Raw genomic sequence first — 17,065 nt, 5'->3', positions numbered from 1 at the left:
AGGTCCATCCACCTCATTACAAATAACTCCATTTCATTTCTTTTTATGGCTGAGTAATATTCCATTGTATATATGTGCCACATCTTCTTTATCCTTTCATCTGATGATGGGCACTTAGGTTGTTTCCATCTCCGGGCTATTGTAAATAGAGCTGCAATGAATATTTTGGTACATGACTCTTTTTGAATTTTGGTTTTCTCAGGGTATATGCCCAGTAGTGGGATTGCTGGGTCATATGGTAGTTCTATTTGTAGTTTTTTAAAGAACCTCCATACTGTTCTCCATAGTGGCTGTACCAATTCATATTCCCACCAGCAGTGCAAGAGGGTTCCCTTTTCTCCACACCCTCTCCAGCATTTATTGTTTGTAGATTTTTCTTAACTTCCTGACCATTGCTTCTCTGTGTCTTTCACTGGTTGTGCTTCTCCAACACACACACAAATACTGCTCAGTCTCTGTCATTGCTCATAATCTCCTCACGTGGGGTGTGCTTTTGTGTCAGAATTTATGAGGAAAGAGGACTCCAGTCCAGAAATATTGAGTAGAAAAGGATTTAAGACAGGGAATTAGAAGCGTACCCAATTTGAGAGCTAGAGGAAGCAGAAGTAAGGCCAGAAGGTGACCAGAAGTCTAGAAGTGATTGCTTGCAGCAATGAGGCCACCAGTGAGAAGTCAGACTACAGCTGCCACAGGAATAAGTGAAGACTGAGCTTTCTGAACATCATAAAAATAGCTCTCATTGGAATAATCTACCCAGAAGCCATATAAGAAGGACATTTTGAGGAATGATCTCCAGACTTATTTCCTATGAAACAGAGGAGAATGAGGAAACAGAGACGCTGCTGAGTTGACAGAAGATAATCCAATTCTTTCCAAGGCTCTAAGCTCATCACTAATAAACATCTATCTCTAATTGGAGCTTCTCCTTTAAGAACCTGTATCATCCTGACTTTGCCATGACAATCTCAAACTTGAATCCAAAACAAAATCTTTTTTGCATCAGTTCCACCTTCGAGTTTTCTCTTCTGTCTCTGGGACTGTATTCTCCTGAATTTTTGACTTGCATGTCAGGAAGTCAAATTTTATTTCTTCTTCACAATTTGTGAGTTTCATTGTTTTCTACTTTCCATGACTGGTTTCTTTTTCTCAACGATGTTGGACACATAATACTGCATGATGTCATTACCCAGTTTCTATATTTCTACATTCAGTTTTCCCACCCTTCAGAGTACTTTTCTTTCCATCTATCCTCCATGCTATATAAATGCAGATTTCAAAAATAAGGTTCTGCTGATAAATACCCATGTGGGGTTCTCCATGTCCACAGAATCTTCAGAATACAGTCCAAGATTTGTACAAGGCCCTCCATTATCTGACCCCAACCTACGTCTGTGTTTTTATCTTCTCCAGTCATAAAGGGCTTCTCTCTGCTGTGGACACACACGATGCTAACACCCATCTCTTTGGTTTCTTTATAGTGACCCTAACCTGAAATATCCTTCTCATTTTTTTCTCGTTAAAATTTGCCTCATCACAAGTATAATTTTTCCATGATGCGCCAAAACTTCAGCCTACTTTGATGTCTTGCTATTTCTGAAATCCTGTATCTGTACCACACACTTTGCATTTAGCCTTACACTATTTTTCAGTGTTTTTAATTCAGTTCACACATTAATGAGTACCTTCAGTTGCCAGGAACTGTACCAGGCACTGGTTAACTATTCCATGTCCATTTGCCTATCTCTCACTTAAACTGTGCGTTCCTTGAGGCAGGGATTATAACTTATTTTGTTTTTCTGGTCTTCACAGTGTCCAGAGCAACTTATTCTACATAGCAGATGTTCAATGGATCTCACTAAATTGAATTGAATTGGTCTCAAACTTGGCAAGAGAAAAATGAGAAGATGAATTCCAAAGAAAACAAGGAGAGAATAGAAGGAAATTAGGAACCATCATTAGACATCTGATTGTCAGATTGATTCATACTGAACCTCAAGCAGAATAATAGCACATTATACCTTCATCACAGCAATTTTCTTCAATTTTGCCAGAGCACAGCTTTCCAGAGGGAAATAGATTTCTAAGCTATGCATGTGTGGAGAACTTAACAACACAAGGGCAGTTAAAATTATTACACACTTAGTCCATAATATATAAAAGGTAATAGACCAAGGCTTAATTTTTCATTCTGGAAAATGCATCTATTTTTTCCCCTGTGACTGTTCGAGCTACAGGACCCTGACCTTTGACAAGCATTTAAACAATGAATTCTAAAACAGGGGGAACTTTCTCCTTCCTCAGTAAGTAACAGATGCTTTCTGTCTTTCTTTACTAGATCAATCAAAGATCTTTATTTATAGGCCTATTTCTGTTAAACCTTCTTTTAAGAATAAGAAAAAGAATATATTCTGAGAGCACCATAGAAATGTTCTGGGCCGGAGCATAATGAAATCCCTGAGGAATGGAAGAGATGCTGCATCTGATTGCCTAGCTTGTCGCTGAATCATTGCAAGGTCCTAACTGACCAAGCTTAAGAGCAGGCTCAACATTTGATTTATTCAGCTCTGTCCAGGCAAAATTACCTTGAAGTAAAGCAGGAGAAATTATGCAAAGTTCTAATAAACTATTAATGACTAGACACTAGGGTTCATAAATTGCTCAAATGGTTAACAAAAAAAATGTCAGCAAAACTCAGGGCAGGACTGAGAACATCCAGTTCAAGTAGGAGAAAGGTAAGAAGTGAACCACAGTCCAAACAGGCCAGTAGAGACCTAGCCTATGGGAAATGGGGTTCAAACACTGTCAGAGCTTAAGACACCTCCTAAATTTCCTAGCATCCCCATGACAGTTTCCTCGTGCCCATTTTTATTCCCCCCCTCCATATCCTCTCAAAAGCAACCACCGATCTGCTTTTGTCACTACAGATTAATCTGCATTTTCTAGAGTTTTATATAAATTGAATCTCATAGTATGCACTATTTATAGTTTGGCCTCTTTCACTCAGAATAATTCTTTTGATTATTACCGATATTGTTTTGAATATCCATAGGTACACAATAGGAAAAGGAATATACTTTGGTACCGTATCTAAGAAATTGCCTGATCTGGGGTTATGAATTTTTTCTATATTTTTCTTGTAGAAGTATTGTTTTAGTTGTATATTTATGTTTGTGATCAATTTTGAATTACTTCTGTTCATGGTCTGAGGTATGGAACAAAGTTGCAGGGTTGGGGGGAGTTTTTTTTTGTTTCTGTGTATGGATATCTAAATTTTTCAGTGCTATTTGTTGAAAGGAAGGACCATCCTTTTACCACTAAATTGTCTTTGCCACTGAATTGCCTTTGCACTTTTGTCAGAAATTAGCTGTTCTTATATGTAGGGTTTATTTCTGGACTTTTCATTCTGTTTCATTGCTCTATTTGTCTGTTTTGACATGGGTACCACATAGTCTTAATAGCATTATAATATTTTTTGAAATCCGGTAGTATTCATCCTCGAACTTTGTTCTTCTGTTTCAACTTTTAAAAAATATTTTAATTCTTTCGCATTTTCATATGAATTTGAGAATTAGCTTGTCAGTTTCTACAAAAACTCCTTCTAGGATATTGATGGAGATTATATTGAATCAAGAGATCAATTGAGGGCAAATTATCGTCTTAACAATAATAATAAGTCTTCTGATTCATGAATCTTCATTTCCTTAGGTATTCCTTAATTTCTCTCAGAAATGTTTTATAGTTTTCAATGTATAGGTCTTTCACATCTTTTTTTATTCCAAGAAATATCTTTAACTTTTAGTATTTTAATGTAATCGTAAATGGTACTTGTAAATTTCAATTTCTGTATGTAGTATATAGAAAACAATTTAATTTTTCATATTGACTTTGTATTTTGCATTCTTACTAAAATTGCTTATTAGTTCTAGTAGTTCTTCTGTAGATTCCATTGGATTTTCTACAGAGACAATAATGTGATCAGCAAATAGAGTCTGGATTCCTTTTATTTCTTTTTCTTGCCTTGTATAATAAAAAAAATTCTTATATATTTACTCATGCAGTAGGCCCTCTATTATCCTTTGACATTTCTTGTAGTATGGTCTTCAGGCAATGGATTTTTTCAGCTTTTGTATGTCTGAAAAAGTCTTCATTTTATCACCATTGAAAAGATATTTTGTATGGGTAGAGAGTTCTAGTTTGATGATGTTTTCTTTCAACACCAGATATTTTCCCACTGCCATCTTGCATACATTGTTTTGTCAAGAACTTGACTGTCATGCTGATGCTTGTTCTTCTCTACATAAGACTGTTTACCTCTGGCTCCTTTCAAGATTCCCTATGTATCACTGGTTTTGAGCAAATTGATTATACTGTGCCTTGGTGTAGTTTTTTTCATGTTTTGGTTGAATATTAAGGTTGGGGTCCTTTGATATTCTTGGATCTTTTAAAATCAAACTTGGGAATTTTTCTAACATTATTTCTTCAAATCTTGCTTTTGCCCCTTTCCTTTGAGGGTGCCAGTTACATGTATGTTAGACCATTTGAACCAGTCACAGCTCGATGATGCACTTTTCACTGTTTTTGATTTTTCCCCCTATCTCTGGCTTCCTTTTGGTGTAATTTATATTGCTATGTCTTGAAATGCATTAGTCTTTTCTTCTGCAGTGGCTAATCTGCTGTTAGTTCTAGCCAGCATATCTTTCATGTCACACTTTATAGTTTTCATCTCTATAAATTTGTCTTTATTAAAAATATCTTCCCTAGCTCTACATAATTTTTAACACATGGACTACCACAATAATTATTCTTTTAATATCTTTGCTAACTTTAACATATATTCTGGATCTATTTCAATTTATGTTTTTCTCCTCATCAAGGGTCACATTTTCTTGCTTTTTAGCTGATAATCTTTGATTGAATATCAGATTTTATGAATGTTCCCTTGTTGAGTGCTCCAGCAAGGAAACATTTATATTTCCTTAAATATTCTTGAGATTTGTTTTAGATGTAGTTATATTATGTAGAAATAATATGATAATCCAGGGTCTTATTTTTTTGCTGTGTTTGGTGCCAGTAGAGTCATATTTATTCGAAGGCTAATTATTCTCCATTACTGAAGTGAGACTTTCTGAGTACTCCACCCACTTCCCTGTGAATTATGAGGCTTTCTAGTCTGCTGGTGAAACAGCACAATTCCCAGTCCTATGTAGGCACCAGGCACCATTTACTCTAACTCTTTTGAATATGCTAAGCAGTACTCTTCTGAACACTCAAAGGGGACAGTCTGCATATCCACTGAGCTTTTTGTTTGTGCATCTCCCTCTTCCACCACCCTGTCCTCCAAACTCTTACTGCCCTGGTCTCCTGGTATTCTGAGCTCCACCTTTTCTCATTATGGACTTCTCTAGGCTCTACTTAGATTCTCCCTTCTTTCACCACATCTTGGAAGCTCTCTCAAGGCAACGAGTTGGGAAACCACAGGACTCACCTCATTTGTTACCAGTCTCTTATAGATCACTATCCTTTATTGCTTGATGTCCAGTGTTTTAAAAACCGTGTTTCAAATATTTCATTATTGTTATTTATTTCAGGCAGGAGGGTAAATTTGGTCCCTGTTATTCTATCTTGGCTGGAAGTGGAAGTCTTATTTTGCACTCTTAATGTTGATAGGGTTAGACTAAAGAATCTCTTTTCTTATAGAAACAAGACAGGGTGTATCCCTTCCAAATTTTTAAACTAAAATAAAATTTTAATTAAAAACATTTAAAGGACTCTAGCTTGTCCTTTAGATAATATCTATCCAAAAAGAATGTGTCAGGACTTCCCTAGTGGCGCAGTGGTTAAGAATCTGCCTGCCAATGTAGGGGACACGGGTTCGATCCCTGGTCCAGGAAGATCCCACATGCCATGGAGCAACTAAGCCTGTGTACCACAACTACTGAGCCTGTGCTCTAGAGCCTGCAAGCCACGACTACTGAGCCCCTGTGCCACAACTACTGAAGTCTGCGAGCTAAGGCTCATGCTCTGCAACAAGAGAAGCCACCACAATGAGAAGTCCACACACCACAACAAAGAGTAGCCCCTACCTGATGCAACGAAAGAAAGTCTGCGCACAGCATTGAAGACCCAATGCAGCCAAAAGTAAATTAAAATTTTTAAAAAATGAATGTGTCACACATATACGAAACAAATGAGTATAACTTTTGAATATACACAGAAAATCAGGAATAAGTACAAGTTAGTAAAATTCAGCAATATATTAAACTGACAATATGTCATGACCAAGAAATTAAAAATAATTTAGGAAATTTGTTAATACAATAGCTCTCTTGTAAAGTAGTTAAGAGCATGGACTCTGAATTTAAACAAACCTGTTAAAATCTCAACAATCACTTACTGGTCATATTGGGTTGGCCAAAAATGTCGTTCAGGTTTTTCCGTAACATCTTACCCAGACGAACTTTTTGGCCAACCCAATATAATTCTGGGCATGTTCCTTAACATTGCTGATCCATACTTACCTTACCTTTATTATAAAACTGACTTCCTTGGAATTACGAGAAGAATAAATGAAACACTTTGACCCACTCAGTAAAAAAGTTTTAGATACCACATATTTTTTTAAAGTTACTTCCTGGAATATGCATGGAAATTGCAACGTTAGTAGTGATCTGCTCCAATCTCCAACTCTCCAGAGATTTCTTCAGGGAGGTGTACTCAGCTTTTACTCTGTACACTACCGGTTAAACAAATGTAGATTTAAAAGTTCAAGTATTGCGGGTTAGGCATAAAAGCATTTTATAAATCTAAGACACTATTATATTATTAGGCCACAGGTACAATCTAATAGTTCACTCAGACATTTATAAGACTTGGCCAAGCTCTAAATGCATTCTGCATATCCAATCCACATCCATTTATAGCTAAAAAGTACTTAGCCTTTGATAACCCAGTGTCCTATCTCACTCAAGAACAGATGACCTCCTTTAGAGCAGTTCCTCCTTCTTGGAATCATTTTGGACAATAGCTTTTGATTCATTTAACCAACTCACAATTCATGCATATATTAAGTCGTATACACAGTGAATAGATTTATAACATACATAAGAAACACTGTCTAGGCTTATGCAAAATGCTGAGTGGGATATGAAATGGCATAATATTTTCTCTCAAGAGAGACCAGATGTATAAAGATAAAATACGAATACTATAAATGAAAAATAATATAAAATAGAAAATGCAAGGACCAGACTAGCAACAAATAAATACTGAGCTCAGAGGAGGACAGATTGGTGTGGGGTGAAGTGGTAGAGGAAAGCTTCACATAGGAAGTAGCTGCTGAGCTAGGACCTAAAAGGTTGAGCGCAAGGTAAACTTGTGGAGATGAAGGCATGTCAGGGAAGCACCACAATACAAGCAAAATCAAGGAGGCACGGGATGTGTGGGATGATAGAGGCAATGAGTGAACCATGGTTGGCTCATCTGGCAGTGTATAGTGACAAGTGGGAAAGTTTTAGGGTATAGGTTTGGAAGAATAAGTTCAAGTGGAAGATTTTATCCTGCAGGTAATTAGGAATGCAGAAGAGATTTCTGGTTGACACAAATACCCACTTTCCCCTCTTTCTATTGTCATCCAATTTCCTGGTTTAACGGGTTACATGGGTATCTGGAACAAAGACTATTTCCCACCCACCCCTCCACCTATGAGATGTGAATGAAAGCCGTGTATGCTTCTGCTTCTGGGTATGTCCTTAAAGGGAAGAGGCATGCCTCTTCCCCTTTCACTTTCCACTTTTCTCCAGCCTGCTGCCTGAACTGTGAAAGTAGAGTGTGCCACCTGAGACCAGGTGAATGAGAACGCCGTGGCACAGCCGAGTAGCCAGAGAGGACTCTGAGTCCTTGACACCCTCAGGCAACCAAGACTTGGGCTACTCACACACGTATGTTTTATTAAATATAAAGTCACTTCTATGTCGTGTAAGTCACTGTATATTACAGCCAACCCTGTGTGCTGAACTATTGCTTCCCTGTAGTCCTCCCTTAGCCAGGCAAGACCTAGGCTGGCCAGTCACCTCCGACCTTCATGTACCCGGAGTGTTATAGAAATGACTTCTACACTAACGAATTGGGAAGCTCTGTCTTAGTTAAAACAGGGAACCCCTGGAAGAGTCTGAGTAAGGAAGTGACTTGCTAAAAATTGTGTTTTACAAGAATTAATTTGAGTAACATATAGCAGATCAGTGTTGCCTGGGGCTAGAGGTGGGGATTGGAAGAATTTATAGCAAAGGGGCATGATGGAACTTTTTGAGATGATGAAATGTGCTATATCTTGATTGTGGTTTTGGTTATGAGTATATATATATATATATATATATATATATATTTGTCAAAACTAATACTTAAAATAGGTTATATATATGTGTATATATATATATAACCTCAATAAAATTTATTAAAGACCTTAAGTTGGCTGTGTGTGCAAAATAGGTCAATAGGAGGAGACAAGAGGTAGGGAGAACAATTTATGACTTCAAACAAACCTTTAGATCGTTTAGACTTGTTCTGGGGAAATAGTGGGAAGAATGAAATTAATAGACAAAAGACTCATTTTGAGGGAAGAAGTAGCAGAATTTGGAGACAAATTTGCCCTGGAAATATTGATTCACATGTGGGAGGATCTGGCTTTTCTATGTAAGGCATGAGCTGAGCTTCCCCACAGGCTGGTGAAGATGCTGGATCGCAAAACGGAGAGGGAGGAAGATTGAGCCCACTCACTAGTTAAATATACTTCCTCAGTCTCTCCAAGTCCCTCTTTTTCATTTGTAAAATGAGGTTAATGATGCCTATAGATTGCAAAAAAAAAGTTGTGAAGAACATAGAAAAAAATGTGGAAAACACCTAGCACCCTCTGGCCTGGCACCTAGTAGGCACCCTGAATGCAAGAGATAAAGAATGGTTGTAGGGCTTCCCTGGTGGCGCAGTGGTTGAGAGTCCGCCTGCCGTTGCAGGGGACACGGGTTCGTGCCCCGGTTCGGGAAGATCCCACATGCTGGGCCCGTGAGTCATGGCTGCTGAGCCTGTGCGTCCAGAGCCTGTGCTCTGCAACGGGAGAGGCCACAACAGTGAGAGGCCCGCGTATCGCAAAAAAAAAAAAAAAAAAGAACGGTTGTAATCACACATTATAATAGAAAATAAATGAGCTTCCAAGATGATACCAAAGACTCTCCCATTGTGGTTCTAGGAGGTGCTCGGACGTGAGAAAATAACTCGGTTAATAGGAAAGACAAATCCACTTGTAAATCATGGGATGATAGGAAGGGGCCTCGGGTGAGGCAACATGGCAGTTGGCAATATGTTTTCTAAAGGAGGAGGCTCCTTCTGCCACAGAAGTTTCAGTGGTGTATTCATTTCTCTTTACCTCCCTTGACTCACCTCCAGGAGTGGGAGTTGAGACGAAAAGAAGCTCTTGTAGCATGCTGCTTAAGATTCCCCTCATGTAAGATTTGGTTCTCAGCCCACTTTCTGTCAGGCTTCCTGAGATCTGAAAGCAATGCATAAAAATTCTCAGGCTCGGCAGTGAAGTCTCCTGAGCTCCAGACTGGAATTTACAGCCGCCTGTACACACCTCCGTCTGCACGTCCTGCAGGCAGGTCCAACCCAGCATGCCCCAAACCAAATTAATTACCCTCCCACACACCCACTCCCCCTCCAGTCTTCTGTCCACGTTAATGCCATCGCCCATTTCCCAGGTACAAAATCTAGACATTTCAGTTCTTTAGCTTCTCATCTCACACTCCCCAAGATCGATCTGCTATCATTTTTTGTGGATTCATCTGTGCTCTGCACTGTGTTTTTGACTTGTGCTGCCCTAGTGAGGATTCGTCTCTCTCCCAGACCACAGCAACAGCGATCTAGCCAGTCCCCCTCCAGAAGATCCAATGTCCTGCAACTCCAGAGTGCTCCTTACCTAGACTAGCCAAAGGATGGCCCACCCTGAAGAGCTGTGTAATGGATGTACCTGTGCCCCTGCCCCCAGCTTCTCACTTGGCTAATCCAGTTAAATTGCAGAAACACAAATCACTTCCCTTTCTGAAAATACTCCAGTGACTCACCATTGAATTTACAGAACAAGTCCCCAAAGCCAAATTTCACTCATTTCCTTTCCCATGGTATCTCTTCAAGCCTTCTATGCTCTAACCACATTGAATGGCTCCCCAAATAATGCTCCCCAAATAATGTAACTTTTTAATCTCAGAGTCAGTGGCTCATGGAATACTCTGCACAAGCTAGCTAAGCTCTTCCTGACTCAGGTCTCCTCGATGTAGCTACCTTCATTCCACTGTCCTCCATGTCATATTCCTAGGCTGAGTGTTCCTATACTAATCTCATCGGTGGATAGCACGAGTGTCTCTCAATCAGATTTTACAGTGCTAGAGGACAAACACCGTCTCCTGTTGTCATCTCTGAATCTCCAAAGGCCCTTTGAATTGACTGAGTCAATTATTCTCACCAGTCTGAAAATAATATATTGCTTTAAGAAATGGTGATTTTTACAAAAGAAAGCTTTTAAAAGTATCAAAGAAACAGTTATTTGTTTGCAATGTACCCAAAAAGTGAATTCCCTCAACTCTACTATATTAAAGACACTTTTTAAAGTCCCTTGAAGTTTTATTATTCCAGGTGCACTGATACTATAAGAGGCCTTTGTAGTCCACTGCTATAAATGTCATTTGTTCCCATTAAGCAAGCGTATAAGTGTATGAGATGGTTGTCTAAATTAATGTTAACTGTTTTAGACAGTATTAAGTCAGGTAATATATCAAAAATGTAGAAATTTATAGGCAACACCAGAAAATCTACAAACAACAATTGCTGGAGAGGGTGTGGAGAAAAGGGAACGCTCTTGCACTGTTGGTGGGAATGTAAACTGATACAGCCACTATGCAGAACAGTACAGAGGTTCCTTAAAAAACTAAAAATAGAACTACCAGACGACCCAGCAATCCCACTACTGATGTATACCCAGAGAAAACCATAATTCTAAAAGACACATGCACCCCAATGTTCACTGCAGTACTATTACAATAGTCAGGTCATGGAAGCAAACTAAATGCCCATCGACAGACGAATGGATAAAGAAGATGTGGTACATATATACAATGGAATATTACTCAGCCGTAAAAAGGAACAAAATTGGGTCATTTGTAGAGACGTGGATGAACCTAGAGACTGTCATACAGATTGAAGTAAGTCAGAAAGAGAAAACCAAATATTGTATATTAACACATATATGTGGAATCTAGAAAAATGGTACAGATGAACTTGTTTGCAAGGCAGAAATTGAGACACAGATGTAGAGAACAAACATATGAACACCAAGGGGGGAAAGCGGTGTGGGGGGGGTGTGGATGAATTGGGAGATTGGGATTGACATATATACACTAATATGTATAAAATAGATAACTAATAAGAACCTGCTGTATAAAAAATAAATAAAATAAAAATTTTTTAATGTAGACATTATTTATAATTTGGGCTTTTTTTTTTTTTTACTGAGCTCAATACAATATATGCTTGTTCTTTCTGTGACTATATGTCAAAAGAGAAGCAGCCAAAGTTGACTAATTATTCAAATAATACTCACAGCTGTCAATTACTTGGGCATTTTAGCGAAATTATGGGAAGTTGAGTTGTTAAGGAAATTAGAAAAAGAGATGCTTTTGGTTCTGACTGAGCAAGCTATCTACTCAATTTTTATTTAAATTATGGAAGAGATGAAATCTAGCAGTTGATTTCAAATATTGTATTCCTTAGACTCATTTTCTTTTAAAAATTACTTTAAGAAACTGGGATATGAAAACATTGAGAATATAAATTGACCTAAATGGGCATATGTTTATATTGTATCAGACAGCTACATTATCAATTAGCTCAAAAACCAAATTTGAAGTGTAAATGGGCACTTCTTTGTCATTTCTCAGTGAAGGCACATACTCTTTTTTTTCTGTACGCGGGTCTCTCACTGTTGTGGCCTCTCCCGTTGCAGAGCACAGGTTGCGGACGCGCAGGCTCAGCGGCCATGGCTCACGGGCCTAGCCACTCCGCGGCATGTAGGATCCTCCCGGGCCGGGGCACGAACCCGTGTCCCCTGCATCGGCAGGCGGACTCTCAACCACTGCGCCACCAGGGAAGCCCAAGGCACATACTCTTATAGATTACTTTTGGATTTTGGAAATAGTTATTATTACTTTATTCAATCATTTCTTCTCATATTTTTCCCCTTGCTAATATTTTTGAACGGTGAAAGTGCTTACAATGTATAAAAATTAGACACAAATTTTTACTCTTTAGAAAATATTTATTGACACGTTTTAATTCTCTTTCCATTTTCTGAGAAATAAACATAATACACAAAATACAGTAAAATGCACTTTTCCCATTTCAAATAAATATAGTTTACTCTTATAAAAAATTTAATAATCTGTGTAATTCACCATAGTATCTTAATCAGTGAAATAAGGCAAAGAAAATCTCTAGCTAAATTGTCACTTATTTTTATGATTCTCTCAACTTTTTGCTGGGGAAAAGGAAAACTATTCTCTGTAGAATTATATTGAGACTTGGAGACTGCCACTTCTTGTTTGGAGAAAGCAAAGATAAGTTCCTTTACAAAGTGTTTAGTGTCAAAAAGAGTCTCTCAGTTTGGCAGAAAGATAATATCCAGGTCTTTGCTGAATGAACTAAGTTATATGTAAACTTTTTTGTTAATACTTCCTAGAGACCAGACTACATTCTGAATTATAATGATTCCTTTGTATCACACTAGTCATTTTTCAAAATTAGTGGTTAAGTATTTAAATTAATAGTTATGTATGTAATATAAACCCAAGACAGAATTTTAAAGCTCTATTAACAGGGAAGGTTAAAAACAATGCTTCTATACAGGACAAATGTATCCATTTCACAATTGTTATGCTTAAAGTTATAAGAACTGAAATCTACTGAATTATACAGACTTAACACAGACTCATATACACATATATCCCTGATCAATTTAAGACAATGTTTAAGTTTGCTCTTGTAAGTAGTAAGAATATTTTTATTAACCAGCAAAAATCACGTTTAGGTAGTCACCAATCTTCAGAGTGTACTTATGTATAGCCTATTTACCCTCAAAAGAATATATCACCAAGTAATAAAAGTCATTAGTACTGTCTAACTTCCTATGTTAGCAGTTATTTGGAACTTTATATACTAGCAAGCTTATGGAAGTGAATCAAATTTACTGTAGCTCCAATCCCACAATAGCATGGCTCATTTACATGGATGCAGAAATGCTGGTCGAACTATGCCAAAGCATAAACCTCAAAGCATAACTGTGTCCAGTAAAAAATCTTACACAGGCTATAAAGTGGGTATTAGATCAGTCCTCAGCATTATAAAGGGCATCAACTATTGTCCAGGTGGTGCCTTATAATATACATACTTTTCCCACTTTCTTTTAAAGGCTGGAACATTATGTGCTTGGGTATCCTTTTATGGCAACATTTTTATTTCTACACACTTCTGAAACAGTTAAGTGTGTGCTCAAAAAATTCACAAGTCCAATAAAATAAATTTGTGGTTTTCTTCTTTGACAGTCTTTATAATTCCTCCATCTCAAAGTGTGTGTTGAAGCTGTTTGCCATGGATGTGTGTTCAAAGATCCTTGACAGGCTTGGCTTCAACAGTTCCACTGAGTGGCAAGGCAGATGCTGAGTGGTGTCATTCTTCAGGGCCGTCATTTGGTCTGTCCCAGGCTCCCTTCTATCATAGTAGAGAGCCCAGAGCAGAGTAATGGTGAGAATCATGGCCAGGATCTGTGTCACTCCAATGGAGATCCCCAGAAACCTGAGCACCTGCAGTTGTTTGGTTCCTCTCAAAAAAGAATACATCTTCTTCCCACAACCCTGTAAAAGAAATAACACAGTCAATGTTACTTTGGATGTGTTACAGTGGGTCAAAATAGTGAAAGCAAGTCATCTGTATCAGTTAGTGGAACCAAACGACTTGAGTTATAAACTTGAAGACAGTGACTCTCAACAGGGAACCCCTATGAGCAGTTGGAGGAGAGATAGAGGTGTGCACCCTTTGAAAAACCTGCCCATGTGATTCTGAAGAGTCTACTCCTTCTGCTGGCTTCCCCACAATCTGAAATTGAGACTGGTATAAAATACAACATCTAGAGCAGGGCTTGGCAAACTTCTTTTTGTAAAGGGCCAGACAGAAAATCGTTTAGGCTGTGCAGGTCACATGGTCTCTACTGCTATCACTTGTCTCCGCCACTGTAACAGGACACAGCCATAGACAGTATGTAAATGGATGGATGTGCCTGGGTTCCAATGAAACTTCACAGATAAAAAGACAGTAGGCCAGATTTGGGGCCATACAGATGGCTGACCCCCTGATACAGACCGATCTGAAATTTTTGAAAATAATGTGTCATTATTATTATTATTTGTATTCACTGTTTGATTATGGCTCATTTGGTCAGAGATTTTTCCTTAAAGATCAAGAATGTTTCCCCAGTCTGTTGCTGAAACTTGCCAGTGAATGGAAATCAATCTGTTGCCTTCCTCCTACTGCACATGTGTGCACACACTTCTGTCCACTGCCTGTAGCAGACGTACACATGGGGGAATTTCTATCATGACATCAAGTTTTAATTCTACCAGGTAGGGGTTTGAAAGCTCCCCTTCAGGCTAGAGACAGCTGACTTCAAAAGATTAGCAAGGTTTCTGTTTGTGCTTAGTTTTAACTACAAAGGCTAAGGAGTGCCTACGGTAGATATAGAAGAGAATTCTGAAAGAAGAGGAGAGGAGGGGAAAAAAAGTAAGAGAAAGAAGAGCCATAACTGAGGAAAATGGGGAGCAGGAGGAAGCAAAGAAAAGAAGGTAGAACGGGTCTAACAATTGTCATTAGTTACATATTAGGCGACCAATGCATAGGCTACTTGCCCTGTCTCTAGTGAGCCCACAGCATAAAAAAGATAATTCACCCTTCAAAAGGGAAGCTGATTCTAAATTAAAGTGAAAAATCTAGAAAAAGTTAAAATTATAATAAAATTCACGAACTTTGAAGATTCTGAGATTTTTCTCTATTTGGATGATAACAAATTAGCCTGCCACAGTTTCATGGATGCTGCAGAAGACAGAGACAAAGGGCTTTATTACGTATAGCAATAGCAATAGCCAGGGTACATGCCAGTTCCTCAAGTCCCAAGGGCAACAAGAAGAAGGCCAGATGATGCCTGCACACACAGAGGATTACATTATGGGAAAGGAACCCCAAGCTTAGGGAGCCCTAATATTTTATAATGGGCAGTAAGTGCACCTGCCCCTCATATTGGAGAGAGACATTATCTTCATTATACTAGACAGTAAACAAACCTGCCCTCTTCTCTGAAGGGAGACACCGTCTATCTTCAAGGCTGTTTTCTATGCAAACACCCTTGAAAAGACAGTCCAGAACAAAGGCAGCCAGTGTCTCTACTTGTAAGACACACAGAAATGCAAGAGACCGATGGAAAATTATCTCCCAACAAGAACTCGACTTTTTGAAGCTTTTATTCTGAGTTTGGGGTAAAAGTGACTCAGTGCTTACCCTGCTGAGGCAGTCACACGAATAAAAGGAAACTGATAATTATTAAAATAACTGCCTTCTTGTTTTATTCCCCAGAGTCCATAAGTAACTAAATCAAGGAAAGCAAGACTATTGAATCAGTTGCTAATTTGTGCATTAGGAATGAATAATATGTAATTCTTAGATTTCCAAAGACACTGATCAGTAAGTGTACCCTAATAAGCCATTACTCTCAAGAAATAAAAATCATGTAGAATTAGTCACAGACCCATTTCAATAACTACCTTTTTGGTATACTATGTAATGCAAATTAACAGCAAAACATTAGCAAAGTTTCATCCATTTCACCAAAAAGGAAGTTAAAATATTTATAATTAATACTACTTAACACTGGTTTAATAAAATCACTTCTCTGGTCTTCATACCTATTTAATACACACACACGTGTGTGCATGGGTGCACACGCACGTGCACATGTGCACACACACACACACTGTGGGAAACCAAAATAGATGTCACAATCTCCGAAATTCAAATATTTTTCAAAGAGTTCCACTCAGGTAGTCTATCAGAGCCCATTCACTCTTATGCTTATGTGTAATTCCAACAAGCATCCTTATAGGACACCATATAGATCATGATCCGCAGAGTCAGAATTGTGAATTCAGATCCCTCCTCTGCTACTTATAAACTATGTGACTTTGGGAATATTACTTAAACTCTCTGTGCTTCAGTTTTCTCATCTGAAAACATGAATGATAATAGTGCCTACCTGTTTGGGATGTTGGGAGAATTCAATGAACAAGCACATTTAGAATGTGATCTCACCTATGGTAAGAGCTCAGTAGGAATCAGATGTGACCGGTACGTCAGCCCACAGAAGATTAGAAAACACAAATTAAAAGAGATGCAAAATCTATGAAAAGCAGGTATTAATGGACAAGGAGTACAACACCTTTTTAGAGTATAAAGTACCAAAAGCACAGCATTGTGTCACCACCGAGTATTAATGAAACAGTCCTTGCCCACAAGAGCCAAGGTGGCGGTCACTGTTTCTCAAGACAGCGATGCAACTATCCAAAATGATTTTTGCCACTGAGATGATGGATCGTGAGCCTCGTCATGAAGCAGAGAAATCTTTAACATAGTTTGAAAAGAGACAACCCAAAATACTTAATTAAAAGGGTTTAGCTTCAGACATTTGGGAAATTAATTTATATTAACTTATCATTTAACATCATTGCTAAGTAATGCAGCACCAGATCATCAAATCCGTCTTTAAAGAAATTGATATAAAATGGCTTTGCATTGTTTAGTTGATTCCTTAACTATGTTTTCAGTATTTATTACAAAGTTGGTTCTTTAATGGATAACGAATCAGCATGCACATACCAATATGTTGGTAATAATAATAAAAATAAATTCCACAATTAAAGCTAAACTGCTC

General features: G+C 38.1%; 1 protein-coding gene across 4 annotated transcripts in view; it reads right to left on the bottom strand.

The window, feature by feature from the left end:
- Positions 1-12,334: 12,334 nt before the first annotated feature.
- TSPAN12 (tetraspanin 12) overlaps positions 12,335-17,065 on the bottom strand; it is a 65,482-nt gene continuing 60,751 nt past the window's right edge. For 3 of the 4 annotated variants that reach the window (XM_032643777.1, XM_032643776.1, XM_032643778.1), the window contains one exon: positions 12,335-13,946. In XM_032643777.1, the coding sequence (XP_032499668.1) occupies positions 13,641-13,946 (306 nt within the window). In that variant the 3' untranslated portion in view covers positions 12,335-13,640. The remainder of the gene's footprint in view (positions 13,947-17,065) is intronic. The other variant, XM_032643779.1, reaches the window with a different exon arrangement.

Source organism: Phocoena sinus, chromosome 9 (genome assembly GCF_008692025.1).
Source record: "Phocoena sinus isolate mPhoSin1 chromosome 9, mPhoSin1.pri, whole genome shotgun sequence".
NCBI lineage: Eukaryota > Metazoa > Chordata > Mammalia > Artiodactyla > Phocoenidae > Phocoena > Phocoena sinus.
Note: the sequence above shows the minus strand (reverse complement) of the source record. Positions and strands in the feature narration are given on the sequence as shown.